Source organism: Lolium rigidum, chromosome 6, assembly GCF_022539505.1.
Source record: "Lolium rigidum isolate FL_2022 chromosome 6, APGP_CSIRO_Lrig_0.1, whole genome shotgun sequence".
Lineage (NCBI taxonomy): Eukaryota > Viridiplantae > Streptophyta > Magnoliopsida > Poales > Poaceae > Lolium > Lolium rigidum.
Window position 1 is genome coordinate 7707656 of NC_061513.1, and position 20743 is coordinate 7728398.

The 20743-nt window shown below is 44.2% G+C and overlaps 2 protein-coding genes across 2 annotated transcripts; one reads left to right on the top strand and one right to left on the bottom strand.

Moving 5' to 3' along the window:
- The first annotated feature begins 1421 nt into the window (after positions 1-1421).
- Positions 1422-5631, top strand: LOC124665435 (laccase-19-like). Its single transcript, XM_047202852.1, has 3 exons — positions 1422-1526; positions 3276-4526; positions 5212-5631. The coding sequence occupies exons 1-3, from the start codon at positions 1422-1424 to the stop codon at positions 5629-5631; spliced, it is 1776 nt and encodes a 591-aa protein (XP_047058808.1).
- Positions 5632-10003: 4372 nt separating this feature from the next.
- Positions 10004-11432, bottom strand: LOC124665436. The gene is made up of 6 exons (XM_047202853.1): positions 11148-11432; positions 10855-10938; positions 10704-10743; positions 10549-10617; positions 10328-10437; positions 10004-10238 (listed from the first exon to the last, which is right to left on the bottom strand). The coding sequence occupies exons 1-6, from the start codon at positions 11402-11404 to the stop codon at positions 10103-10105; spliced, it is 696 nt and encodes a 231-aa protein (XP_047058809.1). The 5' UTR covers positions 11405-11432; the 3' UTR covers positions 10004-10102.
- Between the last annotated feature and the right edge of the window lie 9311 nt (positions 11433-20743).

The window sequence follows — 20743 nt, forward strand, 5'->3', positions numbered from 1 at the left end:
TTATCTTGATCAAGCAGGACCACCATATATTCGGACACCTTGTACGAATCATGGGTGGATCGGCTCTTTGAGCCGATTCACAGGATAACCTGAGAGCCGATCGAGGCTCGTATTTAATGTTTACGTGTATGCCATGCAGGAAACTAAGCGAGGCATTATCCACACCTTCCTGACCAGGTATAGGTCAGGTGGCACGCCCTTGCGATAGCATCGGACGTGTGACCAGGAGGCTTTGCGGGCCGTCGCTCTGAGGGACTGGGGCCAGCCGCAGCCCTAGTTGTTCCCGGCTCTACTGTGTTGCCCGTCTCTGCCCGCCAGGGGGTTTCTGACGTCAACAGTAACCTGGTTTCAAAAAAGTATATTCACACAAATTATTGTCTGTATTTCTGGGACGTACCATCGGACGTGAGAAAAAAAGATTTATCTCAACATAGAAAAGTTCAAACTTGGACTATTTCTATGTGCAAAGTATTTGTTTCGATGCATAATAATTATCATACGCATAAACCATCTCGATACATAATTTATTATGAACAAATATTACAAAACCACAAGAACTGGTTCAACAAAATATTTCTTCTCGGAGGTTGAATTTAGGTTCAACCAAATACTTCTCATCTAGAAAATCAGGCCATATATATATTACCAATCTGAACTCGAACACATTTGACAAAGATTCTACTGCATGCATGGTCGCTTCTGAGAAAATAGGTCAAAGTACACTGTGGTGCATGATCGTTTGGATCATATGCCGCAACATATAAGTCAAGGCTGCTGAAGTATAACAAGAAGATCTACCTACCAATTGGACGTATCCGGGGAATCAGATGCGTCTTCCATGCACAGCGTGAAACATCCTCTGTTGGAGTTAATTAGACTCTGACCAATGACTGGGTTGGTAGCGCACACGGGTTTTCAATAAGAAAACCACCAATAACCTAAGTCTTTGCTGGCTAATGGCTACGGCTCGACCAATTCTGGCTCGGTGATGCTCACTTCTGACCCCGAGCGTCGTTAATTCAGCGGGGAGGAAGTCTCCTCGTCCTAAGTCTAGCTTAACCGGGATTGACTTATCATTGTTTTTTCAGGATTAATTAAACTAGTAATTAACGATGATGCTAATCACCCTACACGTTCCCATGAAGCCTCACTTAGCTAGGAGGCTGACCATGCACCACCAGGTTGCATGCATGCATGGGCTAGCGTGATCGATGAGATCGCAGATAGATCGCCGCCGTTGGTTTTCTGTTGCTGGATTTGATTGGCCCGGTCAGCCATTGCAGACGGCCGTTGTCTTGCGATGCCATATCCGTTGAGGCGTATAAATAGACCGCAACCCATGCTTAGCAAAATCATCCTTCCAGCAAATAGGGAGATAATTACCGGAAATCACTAACTAAGTTTGCAGAGCAATCAAGCGCATGGCAAAGTTTCCCATGGCGGCGACCGTCGTCTGCGCCGTGGTCCTTGCGGCTCTGGCAGCCGCGGCCGGCGGTGAGGCTGCGGTCGTGGAGCACACCTTTGTGGTGTGTACAACATCCTTTTCTTTTTCTTGACATGCCGTGAATACAATGTCTGGTTATGTTTCATGTGATTTTCCGACGGTATTGCTTTCAAGTGTAATCCATCCGTTTAAATCACTAGTAGAGAAACCCCCCTTTTATACCGGTTTGAAAGGGCCTTTAGTACCGGTTTTGGAACCGGTACTAAAGATTCGGCACTAAAGGCCTCCATCCTTTAGTACCGGTTCCTTACGAACCGGTACTAAAGGTGCCCGCGGGGCTGGAGATCTCTTTTTTTATTTTTTTTTCACAAAAAGGCTATTTCGTTTAAATTTTTTTATCCATTTTTTTTCTAATTATTTTTCACTCCCTTTTTTCATAATTTCTAATATTTCCGTTAGTCTCTAACTACACTTAATCTCTAGTCAATTACTTACCCTTGGTCAAACTTCCCGGTCGGTCACCCATCCTCACACTACTCCAACACTAGCACGCTTAACTTTCGAGTTCCTTTCCGTCCCACTTCCAAGTGCTTCGCGCGCATGTTGTTGATAGTAGTATCATATCAATCCTATTAACATGTTGGTCAATGTGACACTTCTTTATTATTTGTATTGCAAATAATTTCTTTAATAAACAAAAGTAATGATGTAATAATAATGTTGAATAAATAAATAAAATTAACTTTTTAATTTGTATTATTTTTATATATTTTTTAAACTTTTAATATTTTTTTGCGAAACTTTAAACCTGAAAATTTGAAAATCTTATAATTTGATAAAAGTAATAGTTATTCTGGGAATCAAAAAATCTTATAATTATTAATTTTAATTTTTTAAAAATAAAAAATATATAAAATTCTAAAGTTTTGGAAAAAACCTAAAATCTTCCTGCTTTCATATTTTGATTTGGAATTTTGAGAATCTAAAATTTGGCTAACCGGGTAAACCCCGGTGAATTCGGATGTAACTTTTTCCCACGATGATTTTGATATATTATACGTTTTTTTTCGACGTCGTACGCAAAAGTTCTTGCGGTTTTACCATTTTCCAAAACTTTTTTGCAAAAAAAGTGAAAATTCAAATTTGTTAATTTTCCCCAATACTAGGTTGCATAACATACAAGAATCTGAAAACATTTTATTTTTTTGAATTTTCTATCATTTTCATTTGTATTTTACAAAGCAAAAAAAGGCGATCCACGGGGGGGGGGGGTGGAGGTGCGTGGGGAGCAGGAAAAACCTTTAGTACCGGTTCGTGACACGAACCGGTACTAAAGGGTACCTTTAGTACCGGTTCCTGTCACGAACCGGTATTAAAGGTCTGTGCAGTGCAACCGGTACTAATGCACCCTTTAGTACCGGTTCGTAAGGAAACCGGTACTAAAGGGTTGGACGAAAGACCCCTTTTTCTACTAGTGAATATTGTCTGCTATATTGTAGTATAAATTTTAAAACAAACTAGCAAGTTATTCAAGTCGTACTCTCTCCCTCCGATCCATAACACTTGTTGCTAAACCGAGTGAATAGAAACCCTAACATTTATGTAGATTCATGTGATTCAGCGACAAACAATATAGATCCGCGGAAGTACTACTGAGATATACTAAAATTAAAGAGTTCCAATAAACAGAGCAAGATTGCTTTATAGTATATTATTGTGAAGGGTGGAGTACTATATATCTAGTGTCACAGTGTGTGGTCTAGCACTTATAGGACTTGTTTGGATATCCTCTTGACCTGTTTTAACCAACGAATTACCTAATGATGAGCAGGTGCACGAGATGAACCAGACACACCTGTGCAACACGACCAAGATCTACGTGGTGAACGGGCAGCTCCCAGGCCCCACGATCGACATCACCGATGGCGACACGGTGGTCGTCGACGTCGTGAACCGTCTCCCCCACGGCCTCACCATCCACTGGCATGGCGTCCGGCAGATGAGGAGCTGCTGGTCCGACGGCGCTGGCTTCATCACCGAGTGCCCCATCCCTCCCGGCGGCAACCGCGTCTACCGCTTCAACGTCACCGGCCAGGTCGGCACGCTGTGGTGGCACGCCCATGTCACCTGCCTCCGAGCCACCGTTGCCGGAGCCTTCATCATCCGGCCCAAGGGCGGAAGGTACCCGTTCCCAACCCCGACCAAGGACGTGCCCATCATCATCGGCGAGTGGTGGCAGCTCGACCTCATCGAGCTCGACAGGAGGATGAACAGCGGCAACTTCGACGACAACCCGGTAGCGGCGACCATCAATGGTAAGCTCGGCGACCTCGGCAACTGCTCAGGGAAGCCGGAAGAGAGCTTCGTTATCGACGTGGTGCGCGGGAAGACCTACCTGCTGCGTATCTTGAACACGGCACTTTTCTCTGAATACTACTTCAAAGTGGCCGGGCACACGTTCACGGTGGTCGGCGCTGACGGGAACTACCTGACGCCGTACAAGACGGACATGGTGACTGTCGCGCCAGGTGAGGCCATCGACGTGCTCATGGCTGCTGATGCCCCGCCGGCACACTACCACATGGTGGCACTCGCAAACCAGCCACCTGAGCCTGACACCCAGATCCCGGCATATGTCTCCCGTGGCCTCGTCCGCTATGCCGGATCCGACAAAAACAACAACGGGCTTCCTGTGGCGATGCCGCTCATGCCAGACCAGCACAACACCATGCCGTCCTTCTACTTCCACAACAACCTCACCGGCCTCGCCCACCCGGACCGGAATCGCGTCCCCATGCATGTCGACGAGCGCCTCTTCTTCACGCTCGGCCTCGGCTCCATCTGTCGGGGCAATGCGACGTCCTGCAAGCGCCGGAGGAGTCCCGAGAGCATCGTGGTAGCCACCATGAACAACGTCTCCTTCCGCCACCCGACCAACGCGTCCCTCCTAGAGAGGTACTACGAGGGCCGGACGAGTGGTCTCTACACGGAAGACCTCCCCGATCGCCCAGCGCGCCCGTACAACTACACGGACCGTGACTTGATCCCGCTGGGACCACTGGAGGAGGCGCTGGAGCTAAGGGTGGACACGAGCCAGCTCGGGCTGGGCTCGGTTCGAGCCAGTCTTTGGCTCGCTCCAAAACGGCTCGGCTCGGGCTGGCTCGTTTCTCTCTCGAGCTGGAAAAAGGAGCTCGGCTCGAGCTATACGAAAACTCGAGCTGGCTCGGGCTGGCTCGCGAGCCAAACGTCTTAGGTCACTGCCAAGTGGGCCCAATGCCAACGGATGGAGATGGTGAATTCTGGATGCGTCGCCGGTGGATCAACGATGCAGTGGTGACTAAGGATGGCGACGGCAAGGACGGCGGACGTCAGGGCGGGCGCTGGTCTTCTTCCACGCCGGGGGCGGGCACGGGCGCTGGTCTTCTTCCATGCCAGCGGCGGCGCGTGCGGCTCTGTTCTTGGAGAACGAAAGAACGGGATGTGAGGAAAAGTTCGTGAGTCGTGACCTATCCCGTTCGTTGATCTGCTCATGGGCCAGAAAACAGCCCACTCTCTCTCCCTTGGACTTCCTGTGAATTGAAAAAAAAAACCTGGTGAGCTTTCGGGCTGGCTCGGGCCGAGCCAGGCGAGTTTTCAGCCCGCCACGGGCCAGAAAAGTAGGCTCGGCTCGGTCTCTGTCTAACGCGGGCCGAGCCCAAAACGAGCCGAGCCAGGAAAAGCTCGGGCCGAGCTGAAAGCTCGGCCCGAACGTCCAGCCTTAGCTGGAGCCGACGATCAAGGCCACCAAGCTCCGGAGGTTCCGGTACAACACATCCGTGGAGATCATCTTCCAGAGCACTGCGCTTTTGCAGAGTGACTCCAACCCGATGCACCTCCATGGATATGACTTCTTCGTCCTCGCCATGGGGCTTGGCAACTACGATCCCAAGACAGACCCCGAGAAGTTCAACTACCACAACCCACAGCTAAGAAATACAGTGGAGGTGCCTAGGACCGGATGGGCTGCCGTGCGCTTCGTAACCGACAACCCTGGGATGTGGTACTTGCATTGTCACTACGAGTTCCACATCATCATGGGCATGGCCACAGCGTTCATCGTCGAGAATGGGCCCACGCCGGAGACCAGCCTGCCCCCGCCGCCGCCAGAATTCAAGACATGTGGCGCCAATGTCTTCACTCAACCATAAAGCTAATTAACTCCTGTACATGTATACCATGTACAGGCCCGTACGGTACATGGGTCCATGATTTTTATAACTACTAGTAAAAATAAGAACAGATAAATATGTAATACATGGATCTTCATGATTGTATTGGCGAATAATTGTTATTGTAAAAGGATATACTATGTTTATTTTATCTTCCACTGTATCCACTTGGATTCATTGTTATAATAAAAGTGGGAATTTTATGAGAAATTGGTTTTGCTACTCTTGTTCTGCTCTCACGCGACAAATATAATTTTGCTCCTGTCAGCTACATAACAAAAATGGCAAATATTCTATTCTAGTCCGAATGTGGCCGTCTAGCTAGGGGTCATCATGACCATGGTTTCAAATTTCAGTTTCGGAAAAAATTCAGCCCCTACTGAAATCACTGAAATTTCAGTTTCGGAAAAAATTCAGCCCCTACTGAAATCACTGCAATTTCAGTGATTTCTTCCATTTCGACAGAACAGTGAATTTTTTTATAAAAATTAATTAAAATATTCAAAAATTTGAAAAATATTTTGAATGTTTTCTAGATTCATGTGTATTACTGAAATGACTGAAATATTTTGGCCGAAAGATAATTATTTCGGTCTTCACCGAAATCACTGAAATTTAGTGTATTACGTTGAAATCTCAAATCTCAGTGAAAATGAAATCCATGATCATGACCCTCAATTCCGTCTTTGAGGTCGTGCAATCACTTAGCTTGCCAGAAATAACTAACGAACTGTATGTAATTCAATGGAGGGAATGAACAAGGAAATGGTAATGGATGGACTAATAATTTTTTCCTACATGTTCTACACATGGGTATTTGGCCAATTTTAGGAACTTCTCCCTGTCATCAACTCGCTGAGAGAGAGGATGTTCTGAGCATGTGTTCACTACACACCTCTCGTCTGGGCTGCTTCCTCCTCCTTGGGAACCACCTTGGGTTTCTTGTTCTCTCTTTTTCTCGTGTTAGCGGCAATACCAGATGGAGCACCCTTCACAGGCCTCATCGGGTTCACTGGTCAACATGAATCTTCACCTCATCCTACGTGAGCCAGATGATGTCGGGGTGGATCTGAAACCATACAAAGGTCAATTAGAGAGATCAAGACGGAACACTATTTGTGGATAGAATGAAGAACAAACCTTCGGCTCACGATCACCCTGGTCGGCTCCTTGGCGCGTGGTCAGGTCGGTGGTGATTTGCACCAAGGAGAGGCGGCGTCAACAATCGAGGAACTGCTTATCGACGCACCATGTACATGAGCTGAAGAAGGCCTACCACTTATGTGGATTTTGCATCGTATGAGTTTTTTTTTGCTACAAATGGTTATTGTATTTGCACCATACGAAGAATTTTCTATTACAACCCTTATGTGCATTTGTATCATATAAAGATATTATTTTGGTACAACCCTTTTACGGTTTTGCACCATACATTTGATGTAGAATTGTTTTTGCTACAACCGGGTCCAATGGTTTTGCTAAAGTAGTAATATTTTTATTGCATTTATTTTGTGCTTTTGCTACAATAGTACAAAATTGTTTATCTGATGTCTCCAGTGAAATAGGGTTTTGCTACAATTGTCATGTGTTTTTGCTACAGTAATAGAAAATTGTTGTTATGATGTCTCATGCGTGAGTTTCCAATGATGCCTCCCGCGAAGTCGGTTTTGCTATAGTGGTGATTTTTTTTTCTAACAATGTCCCTAACGAGATCGGTTTTTGCTACAATAGATCGGTCGTATTAGTGCCGGCCATATTAGTGCGTGAACAATTTTTTTTGGCTATGATTTAAATTTTTTTAGTTATAACTCAACTTGCAACTGAAAAATATGTCACTGTAAAACTAGAAGATACCCCGCGCGTTGCGGCGGGAACCCTCTAAAACCTAATAGCAACTCCAAGTTGAAAAGGAGAGAATTGCAACATGGAATACATTTTTTCTACTTATTTTGGTAGAAGAAAATCGCTGGGATATCAAATAGAAGTAGAGTTCACATAGATATTGGATATCTTACTAATGAGGTGCACATAGAAAATCACTGGGACGTCTATTTATTTACATTGTTTAAAAAATACTTGGATAAAGAAGGGTTGATAAAATACCTCCTAAACATTACATCATAGGGAAGAGTTTATGGGATGTTTGCAATCAAAATTCGAGAGAGATGATCCATACAAAGGAAGATAGTGGTAGGCTAAAATCGACATGATCGACTGGGTAAGAAACCCAACATTGGACTTTTTCTTTCTAAATCATTTTATCCTGCTTTAAAAAATGAACTACAATGAAAATCGTGTACCTCCCTCCCTTGTAGAGTAGTTGTTTCCTGCTTTATGGAGCCATGGGGGAACCTGCATCTGCGTGGGACAATGCAACCCAACTACAACTGGGATCGGACAAACAACCACTTTTTTTTTTTTGCATCTAACAAAAAGCCACCGGAAGTTCCAGTAAATCCATTACAGAAAATCTTTGAATAACTCTAGTTACCCATATGGCCTGGAAAAGATTGCATCTGAAGAAACGGTTGTTGAAAGTTAATTTCTTCAGTTCCATCCAAATCGCAACGCAATATCATTCGAACAAAGAGCAGAGATAAAGGAGCATATCCATAGATAATCAACACTTTTGAAGATAGTATCCGGTGTACAGTCCCAAACGGCAAATTTCTTTACATATTTAGTCTCATCCTGGCAGAAAGATGTAATCATTAGAAGAAAATGCAAAAAACAGTAATCTAAAAATTGGTGCAAGAGAAACTCATGGCATGGAAGAGGTTGTTGCTGCATGCCAGTCAAAGATCCGCAGCAATAGGCCAGTACCGTAAAACTTCAGCCAATACTATGGGGAGCAAACCTGAGCACATAATCCAAATCCAGTACACTGGCTTAAGAAGAGGCAATACAATCCGTTGGTACAAACAAAAGATTGGTATTTTGGAGTGAGAGAGGAGGAAGTAAGAACACCTGAAGAATGAAGAGGATGACATGTATGGTGTTGTCGATGTTTTCGGGGCAGAGGCTACCTTGCGTGGAGAACGTGAACGTGTCCTCACGGGTGAACATTGTCGATGCCGCCACTCCTCTCACAGCCTCCGGAGCATACACTTTACCGTAGGCGGGGATTCCCTGATGGCGTAGAGACAAAGTTAAGACAGCAGATGCAAGCATTGGCATTTGGTAACTTGCAGCTGACAGTGGAGAGGGAAGGCCAGCGGACAAAATAATTGCACGATGGCTGGTAGAATTTTTAGAACTTCCAAGTTCATCCATCTTTGCAAGCGCACAAGGGCGAACTGAAACAAAGAGGTACTGTTCTTGTAGTCTGTAGACAATATATGTCTGAAGACATGGACGACAAAAGATTACAGCAGAGCAAACTACAATGTAACTAAATAATTAATTCAGGGGAGGTAACAAATAAAAGGTGCTTATGCTCAGCCAATGTAAATTCAAAATTAAGAGCAGGAGATTAGAATTGCGTACCAATGAAAGTAGGCGTGGGCTGTAGTGCCGTACGTACAGGTGATGATAGCCGGTGATTCCTAGCTTCAGCGAACAGAGGACGAATTCAATAAATCCAAAGAAGTCCTGACCGAGCAGATCGGGAAGGGCTAAAATCGAAAGAAATCCAGTGAAGATAAGGTAGCAGTAGTCAGAATCGATCCAATAAAGCGGGCTGCAGGAGGAAAACGTGGAGCAGATTTGCCAGCCGTAGCTCAACCTGCCAGATTGGGAATACACAGTGAGGGATTGGATAAAATATAGAAGAAATCCGAATCTGGAGCGGGCAGTACCAACATGGAGGCCGGTGGTGTTGATGGCGGGGTGACCAGGGTGTCGTGATTGAACCGTATGGCACCATGGGGTTCCTTTTAAGTTGGGGCAAGTGGGGTTTCTACTGACGATTTATGAGCCGTATTCATAAGAGGAGGCTAGAGGTCGCGGGCGGAACAATTGCGGCTAGAAAATTAGTGGGGGAGGATGGAAGGTCTGGCGTCCGTTGGGCGATGAGGAAGACGAACATCGGCTGTGCTGTACTTCTTTTTTCGAGGAAAGCCGAACGTCTATTCAGTTGGTACTCGTCAGCTAGGGTACCGGCCATGTTGGCCCGCCCACGTAGCAAGAATCAATCGACGACGAGAGCTGAAGGAAGACCAGAGGCGGGAAGGAGAAAAGTGTTGACGTGGCTTGCTGTGAGAGCAGCAAAACGGGACCATCTATTAAGAAAGAAAAGATTTTGGTTGCTAACCCACTTGCGACGGAGAATCTTAGTTACATAATTAATTTGCAACTCAGATGGCACAAATCACAATGCAAATTTGTCAATTATAAACTTGACTGAGCAGAATTAGCAATTCCAAATTTTTATTTATAGATGGAAATTAATCCCAAAAGCAGCTAGCCAGACAGGAGTACACCACGGAGTACAAAGAAACAACATCTCTAACTAGGGGGTGGGGTCCTTGCCGCACCCCATGATGACGTGGGTGAGCAGCATGGCTCCCCGGCGGCTCGCCTCCGCCACCCGCCCCACCAGTGGGAAGCTCACCGTCTCCCTATTCTTCAGAGGTTTCTTGTCCCACCTACACAAGTTCACACAATTACACACTAACTAGCCTGTTGCATCGCTCATGATCCGTTCCGGTTACAGTTAGATTACTCATGTACTTACCAGTCTTGGTGTCTGATGACCTTGCCGTCCTGTACGTCGAGCGTGATGAGCGACGCTATGTCGACGGGCTTGCCGAACACCTTGTAGTGCTGCTTGTTATCGATCAGTATCTACAGCGTCGAATTGTTGCACGCAAGGTCCAAGTGAATCAGATTGATGCGACGATGCATTGCAGTGGATTTTATGATAATAACATGGAGGTGCATGCTGAGTTAGTTTACCTCGGTTTTCCCCGGCCCAGTGGAGTTCTCCTTCACCGTGTACTCCGCGATCTTGGATTCACCGAACACCTAACGATCAGCAGACGAAGAAATTTGAGGTCTGGCAACTGTCTGAAAATGTATCCAGAGGAGGAGGAGATGGAACGAGGTGTTACCTTGGGGAGCGTATAGAAGGCTGATTTGATCTGCTTCACCCTGTGATCATAGGAATTAGCAGATTATTGGTTGCTAATGGCACACAAGGGTTGATCTTCAGTTCAGATAAAGTAGAGTATGAACAAGGAAGGTGTGGTGGACTTGACTTACCCGTGGGCGCGCATGAGCGGGTCCTCGAATGTGGCGTGCTGCGCGTAAATCTCGAAGTCCCGAGCCGTGGCGCACGATCCGTATCTGTATCATGCGGTTTCTTAGAGGGATCGTGATCGTGATAGTACTTTGTTGTGTATGCATCATGCTTTGCTTGGTCCACTGAACTAAAGAATCAGATTCGGGCTCAACAACTACTATGCAGGACAAGCTGAGCAATTGCATCCATATACCAGCCATGAAATCGAGTAGAATAAGCAGAGCAATAGAGCAGAGGCTGATGGAGTAGTTACATGTTGAGGAGATGCGGCAAGATGCGGTCCGACACGCCCCCGGCCGACGGTGCCGTCGCCGGCTTCCCTTCCTCGCCCGCCGCCATGCCTGCCGTCGCCCCGGCCGCCGTCGAGAACGATCCCTGCTGCTTCAAGTTCAGGGCCGCGATGGCTGCAGCTGCAAGGAGGCTGGGAGACGACGGGTTCGTCCTCGTGGACGGCAGCAGCAGCAGACGCGCGGCGGCGGAGGAGGCGCAGAGAAGAGCTCGCGATGGCATGCGAACGAGGAGGCGGTGTGAAGCAAAAACAGGGGATGCTGGCTAGAACAAGTAGACGGAAGAGTCGAGTTGAAATGTAACAGGTCAGAGCTACGCGTGCGCGGCGGCGGACGGCGCCACGTCGGCCGGCCGATCTGGTGGAGCGGGCGGCCTCCACGACGACGCCGGCCGGGCGGCCTGGGCCGAACAGCAGCCCCTATATGCCGCTCGACGCGGCACCAAGCGTTCGCGCCGCGCGTCGAGGGAACGCATGATGGGCCGGGCCCATGTTGCTTCCTACGCCCCACAGGTTGCTATTGTGCGGTCGAACCCAAGTCCGTCACGTATGTTTTCTTCTATGTTGCTTTTTTCTTTTCGTTTTTTTTTTTACTCTGAAGAAATTTAAAAAAAAAATTTAACAAATTCAAAATATGAACAGTTTTCAAATGTATTACAATTTTTTAAAATTCCGAAAATTTTAAAGTCTCAATTTTAAACATTTTTTTAGTCTGGACGATTTTCAAAATAGAAAGTCAAACAAAAATGAACCAAAAAGACAACCAGAAAACAACAACAGAAAAACAAACCAGAAAAAAACAAATGGAAATCGCAGCAAAAAAAAAAGAGGAAGCAAAAACCCGCAATAGAAAAACCAACCAAACTCACGCCAACAACTTAATACAATCTCTAGAGAATTAATTGGCCGGGCAAAAATAGCAAAGGGGGTCACTAGTAGGAAAAGCCTCATCAGTGGCGCACCAAAAATGGATTCTGTGGCGCATGGGAGGTGCGCCACAGAAACGTCGCCAAAAAAATAAGGTTTCTGTGGCGCACCTTCCCATGCGCCACGGAATTAAGGTTCTGTGGCGCACGTGTTCCTAGGTGCGCCACGAAAAGCGTGCGCCACGGAATTGGTTTTCGGTGCGCCACGAAATTGCTTGTATTATACTCGATTTTGTGCTGCCTGCTATACACATGCAGTTTATACACAGCAATATACGGAGATACAGGTTATATACAGCAACATTCGGATATAATATAAATATCATGTACATTGCACGGATATAACATAGACATCATCATCACATTACTTAGAGCCCGATCGAGATACATATATAGTGGCAATTAAGTGTCAAATGTTTTGCATACAACTCTTAATTCATACAAATTTCACAATTTCGAGATACAAAGTAGTCTTCATCCGGTTCCTCCTTTGCTCCCTCATCTCTACCCACCAGGCTCGCTTGCATCGGGGTCTTCATATCCAATTCGTACTATGATGAAAATGGAAGAAAGTGAGACCAACAAGTCCGATGCACAAGAGAAATGGAATAAATGCCTCATACATTGTTGGTCAACACAAATATTAACATTTAGGGATGGCGTAAGTGAGACCAAGTCCGATGCACAAGAGATTGATATTTGTGCTATCTTACCGAGCTCACTTACGCCACCCCCAAGTGTACGGGGACCAAACATTTTAATCATCGGCATTTTGAAAATCTCAAAGCAAATGGAATGACAAAATGGAATAAGTGCCTCATACATTATTGGTCAACACAAATACTATGGTCAGAAACCATAGTTGCAGTATACACCGCAGTATACTTTGCGAAGGGCCCCCTTTCCTCGGCCGTCGTTCAGTGAACTGGTCCTTAACGACACAACAACGCTGATCCGCCTCTCCGGCGCAGAACCACGGCAGTCCCAGCCGCCTCCCTTGTGGCCGCGTCTCCTGCGCTCTTCTGCATGGCCGGACCACGATTGGACTCACCGGGGGAATAATGATAATCGCCATCAACACTATCGCCATACTCCACAGGAGCATAGCAGTTTGCAGCAGATGCCACTTTTCTTCCCTCGTCGTGCAGTGAACGAGTCTTTGATGCAAAGACCGTGCCGGCCTGCCTAGAGGCCGGCACGGTCTTTGCATCAAGAACTCGTTCACTGGACGGCGAGAGAAGAAAAGCGGCATCTGCTGCAAAGTACTCTACACCTGTGGACTCTGACGATAGTGGTGATGGCGATTATCAGTATTTCCCCGGTGAGTCCAATCGTGGTCCGGCCATGGAGAAAAGCGCGAGCCCATTAGACACGGCCACAAGGGAGACGGCTGGGACCGGCGTGGTTCTGCGCCGAAGAGACATGTCGGCGTTGTTGTCTCGTCAAGGACTCGTTCAACGAACGGCGGCCGGGAAAGGGGGCCCGTCTACAAAGTATATTGCGGCGTATAGGTGACCAAACATTCTAATCATCGGCACTAAAATGGAAGAAAGAGCCAAGTGGTATCTCAACTAGATATCATATGCCTCATACTTTGTTGGTTGAAAGAAATATTAACATTCAGGGATGGGGTCAGCAAGGCCAGGTAGGATGCACAAGAGATTGATATTTGTGCCATCGCACCAGGCTCAGTGGCCCCACCCCAGAGTGTACAAGTGACCAAACAATTTAATCATCGGCACTAGAATGGAAGAAAGGCCAATGCAATTAAGAAGTAGCTAGTATGAACTAAATGGAATGCCTCATACTTTGTTGGTCGAAACAAATATGAACATCCCGGGATGGCGTTAGTGAGGCCAGGTAGGATGCATGATGGCGTGTAACTCACACGTTCGTTGGGAACCCCAAGACGAAGGTATGATGCGCACAGCAGCAAGTTTTCCCTCAGAAAGAAACCAAGGTTTAATCGAACCAGTAGGAGTCAAGAAGCACGTTGAAGGTTGATGGCGGCGGGATGTAGTGCGGCGCAACACCAGAGATTCCGGCGCCAACGTGGAACCTGCACAACACAACCAAAGTACTTTGCCCCAACGAAACAAGTGAGGTTGTCAATCTCACCGGCTTGCCGTAACAAAGGATTAACCGTATTGTGTGGAAGATGATTGTTTGCGGAAAACAGTAGAACAAGTATTGCAGTAGATTGTATTTCAAGTATAGAGAATTGGACCGGGGTCCACAGTTCACTAGAGGTGTCTCTCCCATAAGATAAACAACATGTTGGGTGAACAAATTACGGTTGGGCAATTGACAAATAAAGAGGGCATGACCATGCACATACATATTATGATGAGTATAGTGAGATTTAATTGGGCATTACGACAAAGTACATAGACCGCCATCCAACTGCATCTATGCCTAAAAAGTCCACCTTCGAGTTATCATCCGAACCCCTCCAAGTATTAAGTTGCAAAGCAACAGACAATTGCATTAAGTATGGTGCGTAATGTAATCAACAACTACATCCTTAGACATAGCATCAATGTTTTATCCCTAGTGGCAACAACGACAACACAACCTTAGAACTTTCTATCACTGTCCCAGGTATCAATGTAGGCATGAACCCACTATCGAGCATAAATACTCCCTCTTGGAGTTACAAGCATCTACTTGGCCAGAGCATCTACTAGTAACGGAGAGCATGCAAGATCATAAACAACACATAGACATAACTTTGATAATCAACATAACAAGTATTCTCTATTCATCGGATCCCAACAAACGCAACATATAGAATTACGGATAGATGATCTTGATCATGTTAGGCAGCTCACAAGACCCGACAATGAAGCACAATGGGGAGAAGACAACCATCTAGCTACAGCTATGGACCCATAGTCCAGGGGTAGACTACTCACACATCACTCCGGAGGCGACCATGGCGGTGTAGAGTCCTCCGGGAGATAAATCCCCTCTCCGGCAGGGTGCCGGAGGCGATCTCCTGGATCCCCCGAGATGGGATCGGCGGCGGCGTCTCAGTAATGTTTTCCGTATCGTGGCTCTCGGTACTGGGGGTTTCGCGATGGAGGCTTTAAGTAGGCGGAAGGGCAAGTCAGGAGGGGGCACGAGGGCCCCACACCACAGGTCGGCGCGGCCAAGGGGGGCCGCGCCGCCCTAGGGTTTGGGCACCTCGTGGCCCCACTTCGTTGACTCTTCGGTCTTCTGGAAGCTTCGTGGCAAAATAGGACCCTGGGCGTTGATTTCGTCCAATTCCGAGAATATTTCGTTACTAGGATTTCGAAACCAAAAACAGCGAAAACAACGAATCGGCACTTCGGCATCTTGTTAATAGGTTAGTTCCGGAAAATGCACGAATATGACATAAAGTGTGCATAAAACATGTAGATAACATCAATAATGTGGCATGGAACATAAGAAATTATCGATACGTCGGAGACGTATCAGCATCCCCAAGCTTAGTTACGCTCGTCCCGAGCAGGTAAAACGATAACACGTGATAATTTCTGGAGTGACATGCCATCATAACCTTGATCATACTATTTGTAAAGCATATGTAGTGAATGCAGCGATCAAAACAATGTATATGACATGAGTAAACAAGTGAATCTTATAGCAAAGACTTTTCATGAATAGCACTTCAAGACAAGCATCAATAAGTCTTGCATAAGAGTTAACTCATAAAGCAATAATTCAAAGTAAAGGTGTTGAAGCAACACAAAAGAAGATTAAGTTTCAGCGGTTGCTTTCAACTTGTAACATGTATATCTCATGGATATTGTCAACATAGAGTAATATAACAAGTGCAATATGCAAATATGTAGGAATCAATGCACAGTTCACACAAGTGTTTGCTTCTTAAGGTGGAGAGAAATAGGTGAACTGACTCAACATTGAAAGTAAAAGAATTGTCCTCCATAGAGGAAAAGCATCGATTGCTATATTTGTGCTAGAGCTTTGATTTTGAAAACATGAAACAATTTTGTCAACGGTAGTAATAAAGCATATGTATCATGTAAATTATATCTTACAAGTTGCAAGCCTCATGCATAGTATACTAATAGTGCCCGCACCTTGTCCTAATTAGCTTGGACTACCGGATCATCACAATGCACATGTTTTAACCAAGTGTCACAAAGGGGTACCTCTATGCCGCTTGTACAAAGGTCTAAGGAGAAAGCTCGCATTGGATTTCTCGCTATTGATTATTCTCAACTTAGACATCCATACCGGGACAACATAGACAACGAGATAATGGACTCCTCTTTTATGCATAAGCATGTAACAACAATTAATAATTTTCTCATTTGAGATTGAGGATATATGTCCAAAACTGAAACTTCCACCATGGATCATGGCTTTAGTTAGCGGCCCAATGTTCTTCTCTAACAATATGCATGCTTAACCATAAGGTGGTAGATCGCTCTTACTTCGGACAAGACGAACATGCATAGCAACTCACATGAAATTCAACAAAGAGTAGTTGATGGCGTCCCCGAGTGAACATGGTTATCGCACAACAAGCAACTTAATAAGAGATAAAGTGCATAAGTACATATTCAATACCACAATAGTTTTTAAGCTATTTGTCCCATGAGCTATATATTGCAAAGTGAATGATGGAATTTTAAAGGTAGCACTCAAGCAATTTACTTTGGAATGGCGGAGAAATACCATGTAGTAGGTAGGTATGGTGGACACAAATGGCATAGTGGTTGGCTCAAGTATTTTGGATGCATGAGAAGTATTCCCTCTCGATACAAGGTTTAGGCTAGCAAGGTTATTTGAAACAAACACAAGGATGAACCGGTGCAGCAAAACTCACATAAAAGACATATTGAAAGCATTATAAGACTCTACACCGTCTTCCTTGTTGTTCAAACTCAATACTAGAAATTATCTAGACCTTAGAGAAACCAAATATGCAAACCAAATTTTAGCATGCTCTATGTATTTCTTCATTAATGGGTGCGAAGCATATGATGCAAGAGCTTAAACATGAGCACAACAATTGCCAAGTATCACCTTACCCAAAACATTTATAGCAATTACTACATGTATCATTTTCCAATTCCAACCATATAACAATTTAACGAAGAAGAAACTTCGCCATGAATACTATGAGTAGAAACCAAGGACATACTTGTCCATATGCTACAGCGGAGCGTGTCTCTCTCCCATAAAGTGAATGCTAGGATCCATTTTATTCAAACAAAACAAAAACAAAAACAAACCGACGCTCCAAGCAAAGCACATAAGATGTGACGGAATAAAAATATAGTTTCAGGGGAGGAACCCGATAATGTTGTCGATGAAGAAGGGGATGCCTTGGGCATCCCCAAGCTTAGACGCTTGAGTCTTCTTAGAATATGCAGGGGTGAACCACCGGGGCATCCCCAAGCTTAGAGCTTTCACTCTCCTTGATCATGTTGCATCATACTCCTCTCTTGATCCTTGAAAACTTCCTCCACACCAAACTCGAAACAACTCATTAGAGGGTTAGTGCACAATAAAAATTAACATGTTCAGAGGTGACACAATCATTCTTAACACTTCTGGACATTGCATAAAGCTACTGGACATTAGTGGATCAAAGAAATTCATCCAACATAGCAAAAGAGGCAATGCGAAATAAAAGGCAGAATCTGTCAAAACAGAACAGCTCGTATTGACGAATTTTAAAATGGCACCAGAATTGCTCAAATGAAAATGCCCAAATTGAATGAAAGTTGCGTACATATCTGAGGATCACGCACGTAAATTAGCATATTTTTCTGAGCTACCTACAGAGAGGCAGGTCGGAATTCGTGACAGCAAAGAAATCTGAAACTGCGCAGTAATCCAAATCTAGTATGAACTTTTCTATCAAAGACTTTACTTGGCACAACAAAACACAAAACTAAGATAAGGAGAGGTTGCTACAGTAGTAAACAACTTCCAAGACACAAAATAAAAACAAAGTACTGTAGGTAAAAACATGGGTTGTCTCCCATAAGCGCTTTTCTTTAACGCCTTTCAGCTAGGCGCAGAAAGTGTGTATCAAGTATTATCAAGAGACGAAGCATCAACATCATAATTTGTTCTCATAATGGAATCAAAAGGTAACTTAATTCTCTTTCTAGGAAAGTGTTCCATACCTTTCTTGAGAGAAAATTGATATTTTATATTACCTTCCTTCATATCAATAGTAGCATCAACAGTTCGAAGAAAAGGTCTTCCCAATATAATAGGACAAGATGCATTGCATTCAATATCCAAGACAACAAAATCAACGGGGACAAGGTTATTGTTAACGGTAATGCGAACATTATCAACTTTCCCCAAAGGTTTCTTTGTAGAATGATCAGCAAGATTAACATCCAAATAACAATTTTTCAGCGGTGGCAAGTCAAGCATATTATAAATTTTCTTAGGCATAACGAAATACTTGCACCAAGATCACATAAAGCATTACAATCAAAATCTTTAACCTTCATCTTAATGATGGGCTCCCAACCATCCTCTAGCTTTCTAGGAATAGAAGCTTCGCGCTCTAGTTTCTCTTCTCTAGCTTTTATGAGAGCATTTGTAATATGTTGTGTAAAAGCCAAATTTATAGCACTAGCATTAGGACTTTTAGCAAGTTTTTGCAAGAACTTTATATATTCAGAGATGTGGTAATCATCAAAATCTAAATCATTATGAGCTACAGCAATGGGATCATCATCCCCAAGGTTGGAAAAAAATTTCAGCAGTTTTATCACAGGCAGTTTCAGCAGTTTTAGCAGTTTCAGGCAGTTTCTCGCGCTTTGCATTAGAAGTGAAAACATTGCTAACACCAATTCTTTTATTATTAATAGTAGGAGGTGCAGCAACATGTGTAGCATTAGCATTACTAGTGGTGGTAATAGTCCAAACTTTAGCTACATTCTTCTCTTTAGCTAGTTTTTCATTTTCTTCTCTATCCCACCTAGCACGCAGTTCAGCCATTAATCTTATATTCTCATTAATTCTAACTTGGATGGCATTTGCTGTAGTAACAATTTTATTTTCAATGTCCCTATTAGGCATAACTTTCGATTTCAAAAGATCAACATCAGAGGCAAGTCTATCAACTTTAGAAGCAAGTATATCAATTTTCCCAAGCTTTTCTTCAACAGATTTGTTAAAAGCAGTTTGTGTACTAATAAATTCTTTAAGCATGGCTTCAAGTCCAGGGGTGAATTCCTATTATTGTTGTAAGAATTCCCATAAGAATTACCATAGCCGTTGCCATTATTATAAGGATATGGCCTATAGTTGTTACTAGAATTGTTCCGGTAAGCATTGTTGTTGAAATTATTATTTTTAATGAAGTTTACATCAACATGTTCTTCTTGTGCAACCAATGAAGCTAACGGAACATTATTAGGATCAATATTAGTCCTATCATTCACAGGCATAGACATAATAGCATCAATCTTATCACTCAAGGAAGAGGTTTCTTCGACGAATTTACCTTCTTACCTTGTGGAGCTCTTTCCGTGTGCCATTCAGAAGTAATTGATCATCATATTATCAAGAAGCTTTGTTGCTTCACCAAGAGTGATGGACATAAAGGTACCTCCAGCAGCTGAATCCAATAAATTCCGCGAAGAAAAATTTAGTCTTGCATAGAAGGTTTGGATGATCATCCAAGTAGTCAGTCCATGTGTTGGGCAATTTTTAACCAAAGATTTCATTCTTTTCCAAGCTTGAGCAACATGTTCAGTATCTAATTGTTTAAAATTCATTATGCTACTCCTCAAAGATATAATTTTAGCAGGGGGATAATATCTACCAATAAAAGCATCCTTGCATTTAGTCCATGAATCAATACTATTCTTAGGCGAGAGATAGCAACCAATCTTTAGCTCTTCCTCTTAATGAGAAAGGGAACAATTTTAATTTTATAATGTCACCATCTACATCCTTATACTTTTGCATTTCACACAATTCAACAAAATTATTAAGATGGGCAGCAGCATCATCGGAACTAACACCGAGAAAATTGCTCTCGCATAACAAGATTCGATAGAAAGCGAGGTTTAATTTCAAAGAATTCTGCTGTAGTAGCAGGTGGAGCAATAGGTGTGCATAAGAAATCATTATTATTTGTGGTTGTGAAGTCACACAACTTAGTATTTTCAGCGGTAGTCATTTTAGCAACAGTAAATAAAGCAAACTAAGTAAAGTAAATGCAAGTGACTAATTTTTTTTGTGTTTTTGATATAGCAAACAAGATAGCAAATAAAGTAAAACTAGCAACTAATTTTTTTTTGTATTTTGATTTAGTGCAGCAAACAAAGTAGTAAAGAAAACTAAGTAAGACAAAAACAAAGTAAAGAGATTGAGAAGTGGAGACTCCCCTTGCAGCGTGTCTTGATCTCCCCGGCAACGGCGCCAGAAAAAGAGCTTGATGGCGTGTAACTCACACGTTCGTTGGGAACCCCAAGAGGAAGGTATGATGCGCACGGCAGCAAGTTTTCCCTCGGAAAGAAACCAAGGTTTAATCGAACCGAGTAGGAGTCAAGAAGCACGTTGAAGGTTGATGGCGGCGGGATGTAGTGCGACGCAACACCAGAGATTCCGGCGCCAACGTGGAACCTGCACAACACAACCAAA

Excerpts from the sequence above, each read along its gene's own strand:
- LOC124665436 (XM_047202853.1), bottom strand. The coding sequence starts at position 11,404 with ATGCCATCGCGAGCTCTTCTCTGCGCCTCCTCCGCCGCCGCGCGTCTG. Across the intron at positions 10,939-11,147 it reads TTGCCGCATCTCCTCAACAT|ATACGGATCGTGCGCCACGG; the intron begins GTAACTACTCCA and ends CGCATGATACAG. Across the intron at positions 10,239-10,327 it reads GTCATCAGACACCAAGACTG|GTGGGACAAGAAACCTCTGA; the intron begins GTAAGTACATGA and ends GAACTTGTGTAG.
- LOC124665435 (XM_047202852.1), top strand. The coding sequence starts at position 1,422 with ATGGCAAAGTTTCCCATGGCGGCGACCGTCGTCTGCGCCGTGGTCCTT. Across the intron at positions 1,527-3,275 it reads TCGTGGAGCACACCTTTGTG|GTGCACGAGATGAACCAGAC; the intron begins GTGTGTACAACA and ends AATGATGAGCAG. Across the intron at positions 4,527-5,211 it reads AGGAGGCGCTGGAGCTAAGG|CCGACGATCAAGGCCACCAA; the intron begins GTGGACACGAGC and ends CCTTAGCTGGAG.